Source organism: Dermacentor albipictus, chromosome 7, assembly GCF_038994185.2.
Source record: "Dermacentor albipictus isolate Rhodes 1998 colony chromosome 7, USDA_Dalb.pri_finalv2, whole genome shotgun sequence".
Lineage (NCBI taxonomy): Eukaryota > Metazoa > Arthropoda > Arachnida > Ixodida > Ixodidae > Dermacentor > Dermacentor albipictus.
In genome coordinates this window covers 103,744,187-103,767,869 of record NC_091827.1, presented here as the reverse complement: position 1 = coordinate 103,767,869, position 23,683 = coordinate 103,744,187, and the positions used below count along the sequence as shown (strand labels likewise).

Genomic DNA, 23,683 nt, shown 5'->3' with positions numbered 1-23,683 from the left:
CTCGAAGAACAGTTATGGGCTGTCCAACGGGCCCGCGACGCGGCGGAGAGACTCTGCCTCTCTGTCCCGACGTGGGAGCGGACCGCTGCGCGCTAGTGCGCGCCCTAAAGGACCCTAATAAAGTTTTTCATCCATCCATCTATACCTGATATCATGTGCACTTCGACTTCCGGCTCAAATGTAAGTTAAAAAGAAGAAAAGCATCCACCTAAAATGTGTTTTGCACCCCTTAATCTTCGGGTGCAAGGAAAATGTTGGTGCGCCTGCCAAAGCGCCTGCCAAAGCGCCTGCAAAAGCGCCTGTCAAAGCACCGGAACGCATGCAAGCACTGCTACGTCTCGCACAATCTCGCCACTGAGCAAAGAGCCGGTCGGGCTTCGAAACGTTGGGTTTCTAATTTTCGGTTGAGTTTTTCTGCTCTTTATTTCGCTTGTCCCCAGCCTGGCTGATGTCTGCCGAATGTTTGTACCTCTGCTCAAATGTAACTTGCCTGCAAAAGATTTTGCAAGAATTTTATTTAATGTTAACTTATTGTTGGAAACACGGTTGTCTCTGTCCCTTACAAAAACTGCTGCTTTGCCTTTCAAGCGCTAAATGTTATACAGCTAGCTTTCACCTTTTCTTTAAAGATGAGCACTTAAACACTGTAAGGTGACCCCAGTTTTTTGGCGCCACATTAGACCAACACTTACTATAGGCCCCCATTAAAACTACTTCAAGATCAAGTAGACACTACAACTGCAGATTATTAGACACAGAATTTCACGGAAACGTAGGCCAGGTAATTATGTCATTAGGTAGTGTCATGCAATGATTGTCAAGTTCACCTACTTAAGAGTTAAACAGCATTATTGTAGAGAACGGCAAGCTAACGGGCATATTGCGGTGGTAGGTGAGGACTTCTGCAAGGAAACACGCAATGCTCGAGAAAAGCATCGTCAGTTGAAAAAGTCGAGTGGCGAGCATTATACTTTGCGTTACAATAGTCATTTCAATAATAACCAATGCTTTATGTAATGCACACCAACGAATATCGTTTGCGAAATAAATCAGGGAACTGAGCCAGTGGCTATAAACGCAAACGCGTCAAACTAGCGAGCCAATGGCACGTAGCCATCATAGCTACCCGAAGTAACTAGGCAGTCTTCCTAGGCAAGCCAGGTTTCATTGGTTTTACTAATATCAGAAGTGCTTTAAACAGATGAGATGACTTGTCCTAACTGGTACATAACTGCTGAGTGAAGCGTTTATTATTCTCTGCAACAATTTTGACTTGTCTTAGATTACCCATATGCCTGAACCAACTACTGCTACTTGATTTAGTATCTCAAATTTCGTTGGCACTACTAGTACTGACTTAGTGTCCTATACTATTTGGATGGAATAAAGAAGCACTGTGTTTTACACTTTATTTGTGCCCTTCAGTCTAAGCGACTCAGACCTTCTACTAATATAATTAGAGGTTACGCCAACGAAGATTACGGTGCCATTATGACTGAGCTTTGAAAGTTTCACTCAAAACTATATATCAGTATTGTTACCTAGGGATGGGGACAGGAACTGGAGAATTTGCAAAAAATAAGATATTTTCCCTTATTGATAAATATGTGCCAACTCGTTCTATACATGCTGCCTTTCACTCTCCTTGGTTGACTGCATCACTCCTTCATTTACTAAACAAAAAAGCGCTTGCACCCTAAGACATCATCATGTGATATTCATGAAAGGTGGGAAGCACATTGCTGTGCATCTGTTCCGTACAAAAAGAAGAGTGCTACAGCAAAACATTTTTTTCAGCAAAACCCACCCCTGTCTTTTGCACAGTAACTATCGCAAATTCGGCATATTATCAACTGTCCCAAAAATAGGAGATTGTGTTTTGTGACGACAAGGGAGAGACTATTCGAAGGAACGGATGCTGTCAGATGTTCCAAAATATATTCAAATAAGGACTTTCTAGCGATATTAGCATTGTGTTCCCTAAGTTTGATTGTGCAGTTTAGCTCTTATGAATCCTTTTAAATTTTTAAACTAATACAAAACCTGACGGATTGTGCACCTGGTGTTGACAGAAAGAACTCCATTACTTTAACAATCTTTGGAATGTGATTTCCAACCCAGCGACTGGAAGGCTGTGAGAATGACACGTATGCCCAAATAAGGTTACACAGCTAGCCCCTTTAACTGCAGGCCCTTATTGCTAACCAGTCTCCCATGTAAACTCTTTGAGCATGTAGTATATCAGAAACTAGTTTACTTTCCAGAGTCAAGTAATTTCTTCAGCAGCATCCAGCATGGCATCAAAAAATATTTATGATGCGTAACTCAAGTTTTCCTTTTTACCAATGACCTGTTTTATTCAGTTGAGATTTGTTCCTTCATAGACTGCATATTTCTCGACTTCCAGAAAACTTTTGATACGGTTTCCTATCGTCTTCTTTTCAAGCTAAGTGGACTCTGCATTGGCCCTCATCAGCTGAAATGGATCGAGTGCTTCTTAGGGAAAAGAACATAATACGTAAGTGCCAGTAGTAATCAGTCTGTTCCAGGACTACAATTATTTCGCATTTATATAACTAACTTACCTGCATGCGTTCCATCAACTATTGGATTGTTTCCTGATGATTGTGTAGTTTACCATGTAAGGACTAATCTACATGATTGTGTAACTCTTCAGTCAGTTGTAGACACAATTTCTTCATGGTGTAGAGACCGCTCGATGAATCGAAATAAAAATAAATGCAACCTAATGATGATTTCATGCCGCAATGTTTCTAAATGTTACCTCTCGTGTTCTCCTAATAAGTTGAAGTTATTTTACGTGCACTCCTATAAATATCTTGGTGTGCACATTTCTAATTACTTACCATGGCATGAGCATATTAGCAATGTAATTACCAGTGAAAAGCTGCACACTTGTTGAGCGCCAGTCTCACTAAAACTAACGGTCTACAAAACATTCGTTTGGTCCAAATTAGAACACGCATAATGAAGTTGGTACACCTCGTCATCAGTGCTTATTTCGTCTCTTGGGGCCATCCATAAGCGCTCAGCTCGCTCAATTTTATCCAAGTATTCGCAAATTCTCAGCGTGTGTGCAATGAAACATCCACTTAGTCTTCCTAATCTGTCTAGCAGAAGAGCAGTTGCCCGTCTCTGTCTTTTACAGCGAAGCTGTTATATTGTTACCCTCCAACTGTAGTACCTATTCCTACCCTCCGTCTGTCTACTTCTCGCGTCGACGCGAAAAAAATTTCGTCTCCAGTTTCACACAAATGCTCTGTAGCTCTCAACCTAATTAGCTGTATTGCGAAACATTATACTGAAATTGGCCGTTAAGATGACTGTATGATTAGGCTGAGTATCATTTACTCGTCATAATTAATTCACAGTGAAGTTTCAGGGGTTATAGGATTCCTGGCTGCTATCAATACATGGCTGACTACGGTGGGCGTATGGTTACAATAACGGTTGTTACCCTTGTTTCATGAAAACTACCGAGTAACAAATTATATGATAACTAGCTGGTAAGACATTACTCCGAGTTGGATCTAAATTTCGCAAATAAGCAGTTCATAGTGATGCATATACTATGGAATCCCTGCCAGACTTGAAGTGTAACTTGCATAGGCCACTTCATACAACACAACAACCACAATAATAATAATAATAATAATAATAATAATAATAATAATAATAATAATAATAATAATAATAATAATATAATAATAATAACTATATAGGCATAGATGCGTAGACAGAGTTAAAACACACCACAGCTTTGCTGCTCGTCCTTCATAGTGAAAGGGCAGATGAATTTTTTGATAAAATATTTTTCACTCACCATGATGTCAATGACGGCCTCTTTACTGCGCCACCCTACATCTCATCACGTGGTAATCATCGTTTCAACGTTGAAGTACCGAGCTGCCCCCCCCCCCCTTATTCTGGACTTTTAATCATCCGTGGTAAATACGTCATGGGAACGAAATTACCCCTCACCTACACCGCCAATGTCCCACATAAATTGTGCATTCAAGACATCTGCCACAATGCACCACAAATGTACTCCTCTGTAACGCCACATAATCAACGGGAATAAATTAATAAATACATAAAGAAATAATCACTTTAATACCAAGACATACAGGTGCAATATGGAGTTGGTCAGTGTCATCAACGCTCAAGTTCACAGAGCTTTTGTGTTACGAAATATGTCGTTTTCTGGCTCAATTTATACGATCTTTCCTCTACATCAGTCGAACGAGTCCATAAATTGCTACCATCGAGTGTTAGAGTATGTTTGCGCATCCTTCATACAAGTCCCATCGCTCTTGTTTTTGGAATGACACGGTAATCACCCTTTCCCGTGTTACGGATCACAGAATTGAACAGGCGGGCGTTCCAACTAATTACTTCACTCAACAAATATCCCTTAGCGTAAGAATTAATAAATAGAGAGAAATGCAGCATATACAGTGTCGGGTCCTTGGCCCTCTCTGCAGCGCGCACGGGGGAAGCCTTTGAATCGCGCGCCACAACGGCCAATTTGAACACCAAAGATGCACCACCGGTATTTTAATGCACCTACGTTCGGGTAAAGTCAAGAAGAGCGCGGTTGAAAATCATCCTCGCAAACCCATTACTACAATGCCTGATAAGAAGGACCAGGGTGCGCCCGCACAACATATGTGCAACATTATTGCCCAGCTGACCGCGCTGCTCGAGCATCAGGCAAACGTAACTCCAGCAGCCGGTTTCCATTTGCAGCTCGCTGTGCCTACATATGAAGGGCACACAGATACGAAATCGGTGGCGGACTTCCTTCAGGAAATGGAAGATTACCGCAATGCGCAAGCCATTATGGATGACGTTCTTCTCCAGCGCGTTTTGCCCGTCGCCCTGACTGGGTCCGCCGCCCGCTGGCGTCGTCGCCAGTCATTCCAAAGTTGGGCGCACTTTGAGCAGCTACTGCGAGCAGAATTCCTCCCCCCCGACTACGTTATCCGCATGAAAGACGAGCTTCGCGCCCGTAGTCAGGCGGAGGAGGAAAGCCTCCTAGAATACATACGGTCCTTTCAGGAGCTTTACGAGCGCGCAGATCCTTCAGCACCCGAAACGGAAAGAGTCACCCGGGCAATCCGGCAAGCTCACCCACGCTTCCAGGTTTATCTAAGGGGCCGCACCTTCTCTTCGCTTGACGATCTCGCTAAAGCGGCGTCCGATATTCAGGCGGCGATGTTGGCAGAGCTAACTTACCAGCCTCCACCCCCGCCTCAAGCCTCCCTCGAGCCGTCTTGTGCGTGGCACGGTTCTCAGATTGCAAGCCTGGGGAATATGGTACCGCCTCCAAGGGCGCTGGACCCATTCACTCACCGCACCTTTGCCACCCAGGTACCTTTCCGGCCTCCGGTCCCGGCACCTGCCACAACGTTGCGAGGCACTCGGGGCCGCGGCAGGCCTGTAGTGGCTGCCGCCCAATCAGGCGCAGCAGATACACGCAGGAGCATTCCAGTCTGCTTCCAGTGTGGAGGACGAGGCCACTACAAGAGCCAGTGCCCGAGCCCCCCTGGCTCTCGCCAGCAGGGAAACGACGAGGGCCGGCGGTGGTGAGCAGCTCCCAGTCGCCGGCCAACGACCTACCGCGCCCCGACGTCCCCTCGGCGCATGCAGACTACGCGGCCGTCAAGCACCAAGCGGGGGCAGGCGTTTCCAAGACTACGAAAAGCCGGGTGTTTTGGTCGTCTCACCATCCTGCTGCCACGGCGTTGAGCCGCGGACAACCTCGGCAGCGGGGAGGGGGAAAGAAACGGCTCCTCACACTCGAATCACCACCGGCATCAACGGTAGTAGGTGTACCGGAAAGGTGTCGCCCCCCCCCAGATCGAAGGCCCAGGATCTTGGACAAATGGTGAGGGCTTTGCCGTCCACGTTCAGTCTTCTTGACGCCCAGATTGAGAAAACACCATTGGTGGTGGTCAGAATGGCCGGAATAGAAGTACCCGCTATTTTAGACACCGGCTCTGCTGTTTCCGTTTTCGGCGATCGTGTCAAAAGCGCCTGCGAGACGAAACGTCTACAGTTACGAAGTGTACACACGACCCTTCGCATGGCATCCGCTCACGTTGTGTCCGCTACGTCAGCAGCCCGGTTAACGGTTACCATGAATGATAAAAAATTCCGGCAACGCTTCCTACACCTTCCAGGACTTTCTTGTCCGGTGATTTTGGGCCGTAACTTCATAGCCAAAGCAGGAATCGTTCTCGATCTCTCTAAAGGCACCTACCAGTACGGCATGCGTGCACATCCACTCGAGTTCATGACTAAGCCAAGAGACCCACAGTCAAATCAGTTTACCGCCAATATCTCTGCGGTCTCCGAGACTGGTAGCGGTATCCTCACTGTTCTGATGTCTTTCACAGGATCTCCGGCGGAGAAGCCCAAAATCGAGACAGCACTTAAACCATTTGCCGAAATGTTCACGGAAGCTCCTGGCAGCGTTAAAGTGCTGACTCATAGGATAGACACCGGATGCGCCCGCCCAATTCGTTTCAACCCGCGGCCCCTGAGCATCCACAAGCGAGCACTTCTTGATAGTGCGCTAGACGAAATGATCGCTACCGGTGCAGTAAGACCGTCTAAGAGCCCTTGGGCGTTCCCGGTTGTACTAGCACCTAAGAAAGATGGCACGGCGCGGTTGTGTGTCGACTACCGTCGGTTGAACGCTGTCACAGTTCGAGACTCGTACCCCTTCCCATCAATCGATTCAGTGATGTATTCACTTGGGTCCGCTAAGTTCTTTACTACTTTAGACTGCAGCAGGGGCTTCCTGCAAATTCCGATCGCCCCCTGTGATATTGCAAAGACTGCATTCACTTGCCATCGGGGACTGTTCGAATTCGTCCGATTGCCTTTTGGTTTGTGCAATTCACCGGCAACCTTTCAGCGTGTAATAGATATTGTGCTTCAAGACGCCAAATTCAATTATGCGATGGCTTACATGGATGACGTGGTAGTGTTCTCGAATACCCTGGAGGAGCATCTCCTGCACCTAACCACCGTTTTACAACGAATGCAGGCCGCAGGCATCACCATTAACCCCCGGAAGGTTCAACTGGTTTCGACCAGAATAAACCTCCTAGGTTTCATTGTCGATCAAGGCACATTCCGGCCTGACGAGGAGAAACTCCGGGCCATACTGCAGCTTCCACCACCAACAGACGTCAAGAGCCTGCAGCGGTATTTGGGCATGGTGGGCTTCTACCGCCACTTTATCCCCAACTGCGCTGACCTGGCAAGACCTCTCCACCAGCTCCTACGGAAAGGTGCCAGTTGGCAGTGGACTGACGTGGAGCAGGGATCATTTCGGGCTCTGTCGTCGGCTATCGCCGATACCGCACGTCTGCTGCTTCCCGACCTCAACCTGCCATTCACCGTGCAGACCGATGCAAGTGAGTATGGCATCGGCGCAGTCTTGCTTCAGAAGCACAAAGGAAAGCTTCACCCTCTGGCTTTTGCAAGTCGCACTCTCACAGGAGCAGAGCGGAACTATACCGTAACAGAGAAAGAGTGCCTAGCAATTGTATTTGCACTCAAGAAATTTGACATGTATCTGGATGGGGCTGACTTCACTATTCAGACTGACCACCAGGCCCTGACGTGGCTGTCAAAGCTACAAAACCCAGCCGGCCGTTTAGCCCGTTGGGCCCTCTGTCTTCAGAAGTATAATTACAGAGTAGAATACAGGAAAGGCACCTTCAACAAGGTAGCTGACGCCCTGTCCCGAGCACCACTCTCCGGGGATGGCGAGCCGGCACCCGAAGTCCTGGCTGTGGCAGTGCCTGTGGACACCTGGGGGACACTGATCTCCAGCCAGCAGCTACTCGACGCCCAGCTAAGCGACCACCAGTGCAACTTGATACGCAAGGCACTGGACGGCGCCAACCCTGCTGGTAGCGGCAACTACGACTGCTACATGCAAGCAGACGATGGCCTGCTCTTGCGGTATATACCTGCTGCCGATACGGATTGCGGTGAGTCCCCATTCCGCGTCGTTGTGCCTAGGAAGCTGCGCAAGCCTTTTCTAGAGTACTTTCATGACACCCGGCTCGCCGGTCATAGCGACGGCAAGAAAACATTCGAAAAGTTGTGTCGCGTCGCGACATGGCCGCACATGAGAAAGGATGTCTTCAGATACGTTCGCACATGTCCTACCTGCCAGACCGTGAAACCGAGGGGAGGGAAGCCACCGGGCTTCATGCAACCAGTTGAGAGTCGATACCCATGGGAAATTGTGGCATGTGATGTTATGGGCCCATACCCCAGGTCAGCTAAAGGGAATCGATACTTGTTAGTGGTTACAGACCATTTCTCCAAATGGGTAGAGCTGTACCCGCTACGCAAGCTGGATTCTAAGATAATCTGGGATAGGTTGTTGGAAGCATTCACCCGTTTCGGTTTCCCAGCGCAGCTTATCACGGACAATTCCACGTATTTCACAGGCAGGATATTCGTCGACACTTGCAAAGCTCTTGGCGTGCAGCACAAAAGGACGACACCATACCACCCTCAAGCCAACATCACGGAGCGTGTCAACAGAAACCTTAAGACAATGCGGGTGGCTTTCACCGAGCGGCACAAGGACTGGGACGTTCGTATCCAGGAGATGGCTTTTGCCACAAGGACCACAGTAAACCGGTCGACAGGGTTTACGCCAGCGGCTATTCTTCTCGGTCGCGAGCTCCGTTTTCCTATTGAGCATGCATTCACCAACGGCTCTGAATTGCCAACTTGCAATTACCCCACGTTCACACAAAATCTTTCCAGCCGCCTGGCCCACACTCTGAAGGAGGCCAGGGAAAACTTGGACCTTGCCCGCCTGGAACATGGCAACCAATACAACAAAGGCAGGCGGCCCCTGGAGTTCGCGGTCGGCGACGAAGTGCTCCGCCGAACGCACCCACTCAGCGATGCTGCAAAAGGGTTTGCTGCTTCCCTCGCGCCTAGATGGGATGGCCCTTACGTGATCACGAAACGTATTTCTAGCTTGGTGTACCTACTGCGGGAAAAACATGGCAGCAGAGTAGTAGGGCCCGTCAGCTTGCACTACCTCAAAGCGTACTACGAGCGCCCATCAGACAGCTAACCGTGCTTCCGTCATTATACGAGTCCAGCAGTTAACGCGGCTGTGTCCTACATCCGGTATCTGTTAATCGCGACGTTTTTACATATGCTGTCCTTGTAGATATCCTCGCCTTGCGCAGAATGCCACGCTACCACTCCAACGGGTGTCACCAGCCTGGCTGCCACGGCGGCCCATCGCAACATCACCTACGTCGTCGGTCTCTCACCCAGGCGACCGATGTGCGCTAGCGTCGGTTGGGCGAAAAGTGCATTGTCTCTGAAAGAGCGCACGCCTTGAGCGCATGCCGATTGGAGCCGTCACGTGCAGCGCCGAACGACGCCAGACAGCATTTCAGCCCATCGCGTGCCAACTGCCCCGAACATTTTGCTTCGCAACAGCTGTGATATGCTCGACTAGGACGATGCATGGTGCGTTGGACATAGCGTTGGACATAGCGTTGGACATAGCGTTGGACATAGCGTTAGACATAGCGTTGTTGCAAAGTGTTGTTGCAAAGTGTTGTTGCAAAGTGTTGTTGCAAAGTGTTGTTGCAAAGTGTAGTTGCATAGTGTAGTTGCATAGTGTAGTTGCATAGTGTAGTTGCATAGTGTAGTTGCATAGTGTAGTTGTTTAGTGCTGTTGGACACCCAGGTGGGTGTCCGGTCTTGTACGGGGGGGAGTGTCGGGCCCTTGGCCCTCTCTGCAGCGCGCACGGGGGAAGCCTTTGAATCGCGCGCCACAACGGCACTCGTCGCATGGAGCATGCGCGTCGATCGCGGTAGCGTAAGAACTCGCGCGGGGACTGCCGGGAAGGCGGCTGCCCGATAAGAAGGCAGCGGAGACGGCACTCGGGGCTTTTTGCGGGGCGCGGGCTTGGGGAGGCGTTGGTGGGGCGTGGCCCGTCTAGGTTTCTTTTACCGAGCGTGCTACAGAGCAGGGGGAAAAGCGTCTTTGCATTGTGTCTGCATGAAAGAGTGTTGTTGTTCTTGTTGTTCGCTTTTGGGACTGTCTGCGCGCCTGGTTCGGTGCTTGCTTGCTTTCTGCGCTTTATGCATTCGGTTATCGCCCGAAAGATTGTGTTGGTTGATGGTTGGTAGCGGCCGTTCTTTCGTCGCTCCCTTTCGCTTGTATATTTTGTTGCCTCGCTGTTTTGCTGCTTGCCTCTTTGCTTTTGCTGCTTTGCTTCTTTGCTGCCTGCTTCCTTGCCTTGTTGTTTTCTGCTATTGGCCGCGAGGCTGCGGTAATTTTGAGTGTTACATTCTATCGTAAATTAAAGCGGTTTTTGTTCCTTGCGCCTTTGGTCCTTTGTCGTGCTGGTCGCGGCTCGCGGACCCCCTGAGCGAAGGCTGAGGGGCCTTCAACAGTAATGCACAAGACAATGATATTATACTGCTGACTCCTGATTATTGAAAGATGGATGCCACGTATTCACCATGGGTACTTACAGTTACAAATATCGAATTACTTGTCGAAGGAAATTGAATAAAATGATATGACAAACATTAGATGCGAAAGTTTGAATGATAATATTACAGTGACCATCATGACATCACTATCATGAGCAGATAGATAAGTTGACCGGTACAACAAGTACACCACGTAAATTGGCTACTACGTAGCACCTGATTTATGTGGTATGTTTGCAATGATAATGTACAGCGTGGTCTCTTTGTAATGATAACGTACATGCAGGAGACTTTTAAGCCGTCGTCCTGTGCTAAAGCATTTGCGATATACTAAACCGGCGCTATTGAACGCCAGAGGTGTCCAATGCGTAGTGTTGAAGCAGCGATATAATATTTGTAAAACACTTCACTGCACCAAATTTCTGCCAGAGTCCTAATACTCAAATGTCTTTCTAGGGTCTCAATGTTTTCATTACATGGTCAAAGACTTTTCCGCTAATCATGTCACGTACAGCACAAGCAAAACGGTCAATTCTTGGTTCTCTTATATTACTAATATTTCTATGCTTTTTGCCAGGGAACTGCATGTATGGATTGCTTATTTGGGCGCTATTGAAGAGAGTCAACTGGAAACAAACGTCACCAACGTCGTCCTAAGTAGTGTACGTTTATAATGTGAAAGTTGCCCTTAATAATCTATCAGGTTAGACGACCAGTATAGATATGAGGTGAAGAACAAGGCTAGAAGACAGTGTTGGCTGACCAACGACACTAACGACACTACGTATGATAGCTTGGTCAGGATATTAGGCGAAATAAAGAAAGTGTGCAAAAAAACTTTGGTTGTGAAGAAACGTAAAATTGACTGCCAGTGGCTGACTGCGGAAATCCTGGCTGCTATCAAAGAAAAGGACACTTTCTGGTCTCGATGCCGCAGGGCGCCAAAAAATGGCAAACTTCGAGCAGAATATCGTTGCATCAGAAATAAGGTAACTCCGCTTATCCGCTTGTCAAAGAGGAAGTTCTTTTCACAGCAGTTTCACAACACTCGTCGCGACGTAAGGAACACCTGGTCTCTGATAAACCAGTTACCTGGTAACATACGCTTGTCCGCCCAAGAAGCAGTAGTGCATAATTTCGGTGTAGTGTCGCCTATTTTGGCTAATGAGTTCAATAACGTATTTTCGGCTGAGCAACGGGTCGCAGTCTAAACTTTGAGCTCGACAAAGATTAAAAACAGTGTATCGCCATCAGCCTTCCTTCCACTTATGACAGAATCTGATCTTTTCGGCATTTTGTCTAGTCTGAAACGTAATAAATCCGCCGGACTTGACAACATTTTCATTACTGATCTGATAAGAAACATTACAGCTCTGAAACATGTTCTGCTATATATATTAAACGGCATAATTGCAACTGGTACATGGCCAGATTCACTGAAGAGTGCTCGCGTTGTTCCTCTGTACAAAAGTGGAAAAAAGAATGATATTGCCAACTACCGCCCTATTTCTGTTCTTTCCTGCATATCCCAGATTTTAAAAAACACGTACTTTCTGTGATCAATGCATTTGTTGCTAAACATGACCTAATGAGTGTGAATCAGTACGGATTTGTTAGTGGGTCTGGAACACAGGTGCTATTAGAAAATCTATCTGATTTACTGCACCAAAGCCTGGAAAACAATGAAGTGGCATTTGGGCTCTTTTTGGACGTAAAAAAAGCTTTCAACCCAGTAAATCATCAAATTTTAATCTCAAAACTGTATTCATATCGATTTAGGGGTCCTTTTTTGTCACTACTTAAAAACTATCTTCACAATCGCTCACAAGTAGTCATGTTTGGGCCTATCTGCAGTGACGCGGTAAGTCTGGTGTGCGGTGTCCCGCAAGGGTCTATCTTATCTCCTTTGTTGTTCAACTTATATGTGAATGATATATGTGACCACGTGAAAGCATCCACCGTATTCCTTTATGCCGATGACACTTTACTAGTGTCAAGCAACCCCGAGTTTTCATGTGCCCTGGCTAACCTTCAAGAGGACGCTATCAAAGTTAGTGATTGGTTTGCCTCAAACTTAATACAAATAAATAGCACCAAATCCAGACTTGTCTGTTATCGTAACCCGCACAAAGATGTACCAAGCGTCGCTTCCATATATTTACACCCTTCATATTGCTCCTTGTGCTCTTTTCAACCTATAGCTAGCGTCCAGTCGGTTAAGTATCTTGGATTGCACATAGACAGTGATCTGACGTGGAATACTCATTTGACCCACATTTTTAAGAAACTTAGAAGTGTTGCATGTTTGTTGTTTAATTTAAAAACCATGATGCCTTTTTCTATCAGAAAACTAATCGCCCAGGCTCTGGGGTATAGTGTTTTAAGATACGGTATGTGCTGTTTTTTTAACTGCTCTTTCACATGGAAATGTCGAGTTATTAGATTTTGAAAAACAGCGCTGCAAGCGTTCTCTACATGCCACAGGAGAATTTGTCCAGCAGTGTCTTTAGAACAGCCGGTTTGCCTTCTTTTGAGAATCTTTTTAAACAAATCGTAGTACTTAAATATTTTTGGAGCACTGCATACAGGCACATAAATACGAAACCGGTACCGTTGAGACATGTTCCTCTTTATCTTAAACCCAGAGTGCGCACTCACTACGGTAAAGCAACAAGACGCTATTATGTTCCTGCTATCTTCAATGAACTACCGGACGATGTATTTTCTTTGTCCACCCGCAAAACACTGAGAGTTGCTGTTCAAGCGTTAGAGAACCTTTAATATGTCCTGATGTTATCAGTGCATCTTTGATAATGTGTGATGGTTGTGCCAAATGCACAACCAGCTTCTGGTGGTGTTCTGGTGTGGCGCGTAGATTGCCGCGGCTGCCGGTTGTCGCCGCAAGAGCCCTCTTGTTGGCTTCGGCGCTTCCGTTTTGTATACTGTTTTAACTATACTGAATAAAGATTATTATTATTATTATTATTATTATTATTATTATTATTATTATTATTATTATTATTATTATTATTATTATTATTATTATTATTATTATTTTCTTGCAATGTTTAATTGCAGAAATCGAACAGAAATAGCCTAGAATAGAGCAAAGCATTGGTTTGGGGTAGTTGGTAATCTATACCTAATATTCTTTTGGCGCAGAATTTACAAGAACCACAAAGGCAAAGAAGCGGGATAGTGCCTGTCCCGTTTGTGTACATTTGGGGTTTTTGCATTTTCTACGCCAAAACAGTATTAAGCTTACAATAGTTTTACGTTACAGCGCCTCTACGCCATGAGACCACGGATAACACTGCCTCCGCTGGCGCTCTGTTTTCACCATGTCTGTATACGACAGGAGCACACATTTAAAGTAAGCTTCCTTGGCCTACCATCTGTCAGTCGGCCTGTCGGCCGGCCGGCCGCTGGCAAGGTTCTCGCTGAATAGACTGCAGCTCACTTTGAAAACAAAAAGACAGAAGCGTGTCCGTGGCGGAATTAGAATTTCAAGCCGCCGGCACAGCAGCCCAGGTGGTCAACCATTGGGCCTCAAACGAACATGAACTTGACACTGTCAATGCGAACTAGTTCCTTCAGATGGTCGTAACGTGTTAATTATGATAGTGATTTTCATACCATGGCACATATCTACAATGACGAATTGACCATGCTGGGGGCAATACCTGTAGCTGTTTGAAGTGATCGCCCCATATTGACGATGAGGATGATGACAATAATTCTAATGCTGCAGCACATACCACAGCAGGGTAGCAGCAAAGAAGCAAGTTCGCATGCTGTTTATAGCCATGATTTCCATATTATTACCCATACCCACAAAAGAAGATTAGACAAGAAGCGTGTCTACGGGTTGATTAGGCTGATCACTTTATAATTTCGGACATATTCATAGCAAGGCATCCGCGCAGAAGATTCTCGGCGCGTAACTGTGATGAGCCTTACACCGTACAGAAAGATAAGGACACAGAAAGACGAAGTACACACAGGCGCTGCGTGGTACACACAGGCGCCTCTGTATCCCACGTCTTTCTGTGTCCACGTCCATTCGTGCGCTATAAACCTCATCTTGTCATACCAACACCCCCAAATAGATGCGTTACTTAACCGTAATTTCATTTCCATACAAGGTGGAGACGAGGAAGAAGAGTTTTTCATCAGCTGCTGCTCCTCCATCCCTTTGGTTTTTTTGCCTCAATTTCTGCGTACTAACGCCTCCGTGGCAGCTACAGTATCATACGCAATTACGTACCTCACGCGCCCTCTGCCGCCAAGTTTCGGGGCTGGCCTCCAAACTGCAAGTTGGTCTACTGCGCCATACCATCTCAAAATAACTCCACCTGGGTCACTGAGCTGCTCTGACGTGGGTGACTTGGAATGCGATGGTGGATATACCGAGGCCACAAACCACTGGTTCAAGAAGAAAATTCGCATGATTTCAAGTGTGAGTAAGCTTAACTACAATAAGCTGCCCTCACAGCAAGCGTACACAATCGCCTACATTGCCGTTGCTGCTACACGCAACCTCCATTCCCTAAATACGAAAATTTTCACTGCTTATCTCAAGAGGCGGCCTCCAGGTCAAATCAGAGAGGTCGATATTAAACCCAGAAGAACAATACTTACTGTTCATGAGCCTACAACAACCATCTTCGACACTTTGAATGCTTTAACATAGCAAGAAAATATACTTATCCACTCATTCATCGTAAATGGAGGCAGCACCGTCATTGGTGTGATCTACGACGTTGATACAGATATTGATGATGACGATCTACCAACGCTAATCTTCTCATCTGTCCATATCCCAGACATACACCGTTTGTATGGTAGAGGTGGGTAAAGATTATTTTGAGGCAGACAACTTACCATGACATGAGAAAGTGGGATATGTGAAGCCCTGTCCATCCATGCGTCCCAGGCGATTACAATGTAGTACTCTTCGGAAAATTGGGCGGCACATCAGAACTGTGTCGGCCAAGACGACGTGTCCCCGCTGTGGGGGTGATCAGTATAAGTTGACGAGTCATCGGTCTGACTTAAAATGCCCTAACTGCGATGCGACTGATGATGCAACGTCGAAGGGATGTGAAAAATTAAAGACTGAAGTGTCCGTGCTAAGGAAAATCGTGCGAGTTCACTTTATACCCTGAAATGAGGCTACCAAGGTACACCACTACCAGAGGCGTTCAAGTAACCACAGGAAGAGATCAGCATCGACAGCAGGACAACCTTTACTCTGTGAAAAGTCATTGAGAACTCCTAATATTGCTCAAACAACAGGGTCACCTCCCACAACATCTACTCTTCTGAATACCAATGACACTACTATATTGCCTTCCCTGTCATCTCCAAGCAAAGGAGTGCAGCCGGGACACCATCATGAACATGAACCTTAGTCGTCGGATGGGTAAATTAAGGCAATCTTTACACATTTAATTCGTTCTTTGCAGGTGCTGCTTATATGAGTGAAGACACCCGTTGCCAAGGCTGCGAAGCCAATTCTCCCTCCACTGGAACCGGTGCTTGATGCTATGTAAAAGCTAGCAAAAACATGACATATCAGCGTTAATGTTATCACTGCTGGAAAGAATCAGCCATTCCATATTATTTTATAGGATGCATGAGGTCTACCAGATTGCCTCGGAGATATTAAACTGAAGCATTGCTCAAGCATTGATTTCCAGGCAGCGAGCCAAACATGACATCGAAATTTAGACTCTCTAGATACGAACAATTCGTGTCTGAGTCAAGTGGAAAGCATAGCAAATTTTACTATGCGTACAATGTGACCTTACGTAATCGCTAAACATAGCTCCGGTACATTACATCAACGACTCCATTTCTATAAGACTGCAATTAAGGAACCACACAAACTGGGTCATCAGTGGCTGTATTTCTCACAGGGGAAAATTTGATGCTGGACAGCTAAAACTTATTCTTGACTCCAGGCAAATGCCCCATGTCATCGTAGGTGAATTCAACGCGCAACCCCCAGCATTGGGGTGATCGTTATCAGCCTAGCTACGCCCACTGCAGGGCAAAAGCCTCTCATAATTCTCCAACTACCCCGGTCAGGTGCTGATTGTAGCCATGTTGTCCCTGCAAACTTCTTAATCTCATCCACCCACCTTACTTTCTGCCACACCCTGCTACGCCTCCCTTCTCTTGGAATCCAGTCCGTAACCATTAGGGACCATCGGTTATCTTCACTCCTCATTACATGTCCTGCCCATGTCCATTTCTTTTTCTTGACATCAACTAAGATGTCCTTAGGGTAGACTAAGATGTCATGCTTTGGGGTAGCAATGCCATAAACATATGAGGAAGACAACTTGATTTCACGAATAGCAATAGGCGGGTCACCTTGAACGACCGCTCACGAACATATATCCGTGGCACAATCTACAGCAGCTGTCTTAATTTAACTATCGCTTCATGATGGCTTTCGTCTTCTGCTGTCTATTGCAGAGATTCTGAAACGTACGACAGTGATCACGTACCCACTTACGTACAATTGAGTTGGTTTACAAGACTCCGAAGGTCTTGCGCACGACGCACCGACCAAAACGTTTTTCCATAAAAACTGGAAGAGTCGTGCAGCTCAATACCTTTTGAGAAAGAGATTGAAGAGCACATTACAGCAACAATGCAAGAGGTAACCTGCAGTTTCGCAACATCTACCTGCAAAACATCCGTTGACGTTGTATATGAAGAGCTACAGGCAGCCTGACGTCGCACCGAAAGGAAATACAGGCGAACTAAACTATTACGAGGCTTGAAGACGTAACGTTGCGTGCAAAATAAAATCCGAATATACTCAGACAAGTTCGGCAGACAACGTTGTAGGCGCTTTTGCACCATTCGGGACCCAAGAAGGCCATTGTCCACAATATGGTGTGTTGTGCGAGCCTTACCATCTTCTCCACACGAAGTACGTCCCTTCCAAGCTTTGTCTATGATCAAGATGCATAGTGAGAAGGAGGTCGCGGAAGCTTTCCGCTTGCACCTCTCCCGCTCTACAGCAGCGGTACCTGTTCTGCTTGTGGGGGCTCCTCTACCATTGGACAATCGTATCATCCTCCTATTGACGCTGCAAGAGGTGCGTGCAGCAATTTCTTTTTAAAGACAGTCAAGTGGGCCTCGACCTAATAGCATTACTTATTCCACCCTGGGCCATCTGGTGCCTGGAGCGAATGATTACCTTCTGGTTTATATAACATCTCTTGGAGCTTGGGAACTGTGCCTGCACACTGGAAGATAAGCCAGATTGTGGCATTACTAATGCCAGGCAAATCACCAAATAATATGCTTCTTTACAGACTTGTGCCGCTTGCCAATTGTGTTGGAAAAATCGTGAAATGCATCCTTTTGATGCGCCTATAATGGGTTTTGGAGAAGCGTAATGGCACGTCGTCAATCAACAGCGCTATCGACCTATGCATTTGTTGCATACATAGCAGTCGACGCTGTGGAAGCTAAGGAAAAAGTTTGGACAAGAAACGTTATATCTCCCTGCGTTCCGTTTATGCTTCGCTGGGCATTCCGTGAATGCTTCGCTGTGCGCCATCAGCACTCAATCGCGCGGCCACTCCTCCTGATAGGTTGCAAGTAAAAACTAGAAAAGAAGCACAAAAATAAAAATGATTTAAAACAATGCATTAGCAGCGCTATACCACATTATGTTCGGTTCAAAGGATCGAAACTTGTTTCACTCAATACATGAGCCTATATAAAACCAGCTGTCGGTAAGTGCGATAAAAACAAAAAAAGAGATCGAACTATGTGCAAGTGCAAACAAAGCCACTGCACGAAGTATATGTAGCCTCTGTAGCGTTGACTGATATGTATGGAAAGGAGTATAGTGACCCTTGTTGAACATCAGAATCGTCACTATTGATTGACGGCTGCTGTTTTTCTTCGTTTTAAGGGTGCATTGGACAATCTCCTACATGATACAATTTTAACTGCCCTTGAACGAGCATCGCAATGTGGTTGTCTGCATAAATGGATAGCCAGCTATCTCCGAGAGAAAACAATACTTATGACAACTCTAAACGTTGGATACAAGGAACTACCGTGGGGTGCCTCAAGGAGATATAGTGAGCCCCAACTTATTGAATGTTGTGCTAGTTGGACTCGTCAAAGAACTCGTAGGCTTAGCCTCAGTCTCTGTGCACGCAGGTGAAATCTGCATATGAAGCACGAGCTTAACGCGCTTCTGAGTAAAAACGAAGCTACAGCGTGCAGCATCAATGATGTCGACATACCTAAATTCTTGTGGACTACAGCTATCACCGACCAATAGTGTAGTCATTGCATTTACACGGAAGTCAACCACCTGCTACCCAGTTATGATTGATGGGAATCGTATACCTTCAGTGACTTAATACAAGTTTCTAGGAGTCACCATCGACCGTAATTTATCTTTGTCGAAGCATAGTTCTCCATTATAAAAAAAGTTGCGCAGACTCGCTCAAGCACTCGACAATTGCCCGTAAAATCACAGGGGCCATCCGAATCATCTCTCTTGCAGCTCTACAAGGCAATTTCTGTTGGATACCTTCACTGCGCTGCCCCTGTACCTAATTGCATTAGTACATCTGCCGTACGCACACTTAAAGTGCTAACGCTCGCGCACTAAACTTTTACTAGGACTACCACGAGGCATTCTATATCTGTCGCTATTGCAGACGCACGCGTGTGTCCATCTCAAGTGTATCAGCAACGTGAGCCAGTGAGAGGCATCAAAGGTTACTACGGGTCGCATTACGCACAGTAATCACTAATTGACAAATGTAACAAGCTACTGCCTGACGCCACCTACTCAGATACCGTGTTGTCACAGCAACATGTACATCCACTGGATGTACATGATGACATACCTTATGTTCAACTCTGGACGGTTAGAAAACAGACGGTGAGACCCTCAATCCCCGGAATCACAATGAAGTTCAAAATGCCACTTGCTGGGCTCAAGCATATCGCGTTAGCCAATATTGCTTATATGTACCCAGATATACCGACCATAATTTCTCAGATGGTTCTGTAACACACACCTCTCCGGTGGCAGGTTACATGCTACCTAAAATGGAAATCACGCTACGGTTTAAGATAGGACAAATAACAAGGTCTACAGCAGCTGAGTTGACCGGCGTTCGAGAAGCAATCTGTTAACTACTGCAAGAAAGCCTCGAGAAATTAGCAGTGTTCTGTAACTCCTAACCGGTGATGTAACTAATAAGTAATTAGATGAATCCCAGAAACGCATATAGTCTCCTCGTTTACGAAATCATGGCTCTGCTTGCTTAGGCGTCTTAATCCGGGCATACCATCGTGCTTCAGTGGATTCCTAGCCATTGTGTAACAGAAAATGAGCAGGCTTACACGGCGGCAAATGTTGCACAAACCGACGAGAATATTATAAAACATAATTTCTGCTGGCAAGACAGCAACGCCATGCTTCATAACTCCACCAAAAAACCTTATGGCGCGACAGTGTCGCAACCCGAACATCGGCGAGAGCGCACCTATAGACACGGCGCTGGTTTGCGATTCCGGCTTCCACATCGGCAGCGAAGAGACAGGGAAACACTCATTCATCGATTATGACTCGATGTGGTGTACACTCGCCGATATGTTCACAAAATTGGACAACAACAGGACCGTGACTGTAGTGCATGTCACAATCCCTAGTAAAAAATGCCATATTTTGCTTGTTCCTTAAATATGCAACAGAGCGAAGAATTTCTTGACCAAGCGCAACGTACCTTAAAAGCACTCTTGAACTTGTGGAAACAGGTCTTTTGAGAAGAGAAGATACTGCAAAATCTGTTGGCGCAATGACATTTAGTCTGGACAAGATTACTCCTGCGTCTATGTGTATAGAATGCATGTCAGAGTATTGACCAACGTGTACATAGTAGCTCATTGTACCATATCATAATCACCTGCCACACACCACTCCCTCTATCTCCCACTTCCCCTTACCACAGTCAGGAGTACCCTGCTAGAGACACGCTTCCAGGCAGACCTCTGCTCTTTTCTTTTAAGTAAAGCCTGCTCCCGTCCTTCATACTGTGGCAATACCCGTAACAAACGATTCACCAAGAAGCGCGTGGTGCGCGTCGCCAACTCGCTCTTTGAGATGATGAACGGGTGCTGATCCTGACTAAGATTTACACACTATGGCACCAACCAACAACGAGGGATCAGACATGAAGGGCGTCCGTGTGTTGGTAATGCTAAAACTTATTTCCATAAAGCGAGAAATACCAACAACAAGGGGTTATTCAAGAATCGGGTGGTACATATGCTGGCATCGCCAGCTTCCTCCTTTAAGGGAACGGCACATGTTGATGATCGTTTTCTTTTCCACACGGGTGATGTGCTAGACGAGGCCGGTATACATAAAGTAAGACGAAATCAGTAAATAAAAGCCCAAACAAAACTTATCACATTGCATGGAAATGGTGAGCTAGAGCACGTACATGGGCCACTTTCCTTTAGTCCAAGAAGACACCAAATAAATGGACAATTTTGTGGCATTTTATTACTCGCTTTAGCATAGATTCGCTTCGCACAAATTCCAATGTGGACGTTCTGTCCGCATAGTTGTTATTTCTGCTATGACATTTTCGTCATTCTGTATACTTACTCCTGCCAAATATGACTGCTAAAGAGCTGTAGTATATAACAATAACTAGTTAAATACCGATGATAATAAATCACGTTTGCTTCACTGTCATATAGCGATGGTACCCCGACTACTGAATGAAAATGTTCGCTGTTTCGTCGCATAATAGTGTTCCCAAATTGTTCAATTGAGGGCCGTCAGAGAGCGCATCTATACGCTTCGCTGAATTTTACGGTGAACGAGACGGTAGTGAGCCCCAGAACCAACCAGCCCTATCGTCATCCGTTCTTTCAGCCCGACACATTTGCTTAAGTTAACCGTGACCTTCCCTTTATCCGCTTTCATTCGAGGAGAGTTTGCTACCACTGAAACGGAAACGCGGGAATCAAATACGAGTTCTCAGTTCCAATGAGATTTTGTTTTTCTTTCCCTCCAGGTTTCGTTTTTTGCTAACCAGAAATACAAAAGAACTTCAAGTTTTGGTTCGCAATTGATTCTCTTGTTCGATTTCTCTTTTGGCATTGAACATTATTTTGTCTTTCTGTTGTAGTGTTGAAGCGAACATATTACACCCTCCAAAGAAGCTGTATCACGTTTTTAAATGTTGTAGAGCTAACCAGCCGATATTTTTCAACCAAGAAAACGTTGACTGTTTGCTGTACATTGGTGAGACTAGGCAGAATACAAGAAGAAGAATAGTATCTCAGCATTAAAATTCCCCATGACTGCTATTCATTTCACGGGCGGATATTTTTGCAGTGGTTGCACTGATTGCAGTGTTTCGAGGATTTGTACATCTGTGTAAGCAATGTGATTTTCTCTCTGTAAACTTGTTTTTAGCTGATAGGCTCATGTGACAGGCTGGTAAAGGGTTGATATGTGCGCAAATACTGCAGTTTGTGGCTTAATAAATACATAATACAATATCTTGAACCCTTGTTCGTTCCTTTTTAGAGCAGTTACATCAAACAGAATGTTTTCATACTGTCATAGAAGGAAAAGTTGCGGCAATGTCGTGATTAGGGAGATCTGGGGCGCGATTATGGATGATGTGAAACCAAATATAGCGTGTGACGGTTATTTATGTGAACATACCGCATCTTTAAGAACTAAAGCAGCCATTGCAAGCACCCGTACTGTTCACTAAAGGCGTCATTTGGGGCATATATAGGCTAAAAAATACAGCCATTCAGGCCAATTCACGAGCTCAGATAAGACCTTCCGCGATGTATCTGAGGATAAATTAAGATTTTATAAGCGACATGACCTGCCATCTTACTATTTTGTGAAACTGAAGTTACATTCTCGAAAAAACTGCATGAGCCAAGTTGCGTTGTCACGAGGTTTATGTAACATTTAGTGCGATTGCACACGAAGAGAAAAGTTGTGAAAGCAGTAGCAAGGAACCACTTCTCAACACTCTTGCTCTTGTGTTGTATTCTTTTTTTAGGCACATTGATTTGTACCCAGAAAAAGCGCACTAAGCATCCACAGAAGCTTGAGGCACATATGTGTGTTTCGCAGCATTCGATGATCCCATGCCATCTAGATTCTTCAGTGGTCAGAACCTTTCACAGTTATTTCAGCACGGACTTGATATTCTTTTGCGAGACCCATTGAAGTTCATAGCTAGCTGCATCAGCAATACGTACACCGGAGATGATGGTGAACATTTTGTGAACGTCCAAAATGAGTAGTCGAAGTTTCGCCCGAGCATTCAAACTACTGAATGATGTAGAAGAAAAACACAAAATTAGCCCACAAATACGCGGAACCACCTTCAAGTGCACCATTGCGCAGGAAAGTTTGAGCCCTACCCACAGCGATGCTGTGGTCTGCTGCTTTACTCTGGCAAAGTCATTATGATAATAATGGGCTGCCTTCAGCCAATTTCCCCACATGCTGATAACATGAGAAACAATATAGGGCTAGATAAAAATTTGGACTATGAAGATTTCGGCTCTAAAAATTCGATATCGACATCAAAATCAAAATGGGAATTTCTGTGAACAAGAGAAATTCCCCCCGAAATAGTTTCTAGACGCGTACATTGTTTTTACACGTTAAATACACCCGATAAAGAGCCACTAATAAAATTGGCATTTTGTCTAAAGTGCCGATGAATAGTAATAATACTTGAAAATATTTTCTGCATACTCGTTTTCTGCCTATTTCAATATGACACGTGAGTTGCATATTTATTTTCCCTCTCTTTAATGCAGAACTAAACCGGGAACGTTTTGTACACTTCGCTGAAATGAGAAGCTTCCTTTTACTGATTTGCAATTGAAGGTTAAACTTTGTAGTTCCAGCTTTTGTCGAAATGCGCATACAGTCGTTGCAGAACGTTAATGACGTATTTATAAAAAAATCCTCAATGTCAATATGGGCCTCGCGATGCCAATAGCCGATAGGTTAATGAAGTAAGGATGATTGTATGCCCAATGTTCACCTAATATTTGAAGAACATCAGGTAATTACGGATTTGGAATCAATTCTTTA

At 45.6% G+C, this 23,683-nt stretch overlaps 1 protein-coding gene and 1 long non-coding RNA gene across 2 annotated transcripts in view; one reads left to right on the top strand and one right to left on the bottom strand.

The window, feature by feature from the left end:
* LOC135913987 (uncharacterized) overlaps positions 1–23,683 on the bottom strand; it is a 210,248-nt gene that overhangs the window by 66,131 nt on the left and 120,434 nt on the right. The window lies entirely within an intron of this gene.
* Positions 4,651–5,613, top strand: LOC139047445 (uncharacterized). The gene has a single exon (XM_070521268.1). The coding sequence runs from the start codon at positions 4,651–4,653 to the stop codon at positions 5,611–5,613; it is 963 nt and encodes a 320-aa protein (XP_070377369.1).

What these genes read in the sequence shown, in the direction of transcription:
- LOC139047445 (XM_070521268.1), top strand. Translation starts at nt 4,651, where the DNA reads ATGCCTGATAAGAAGGACCAGGGTGCGCCCGCACAACATATGTGCAAC.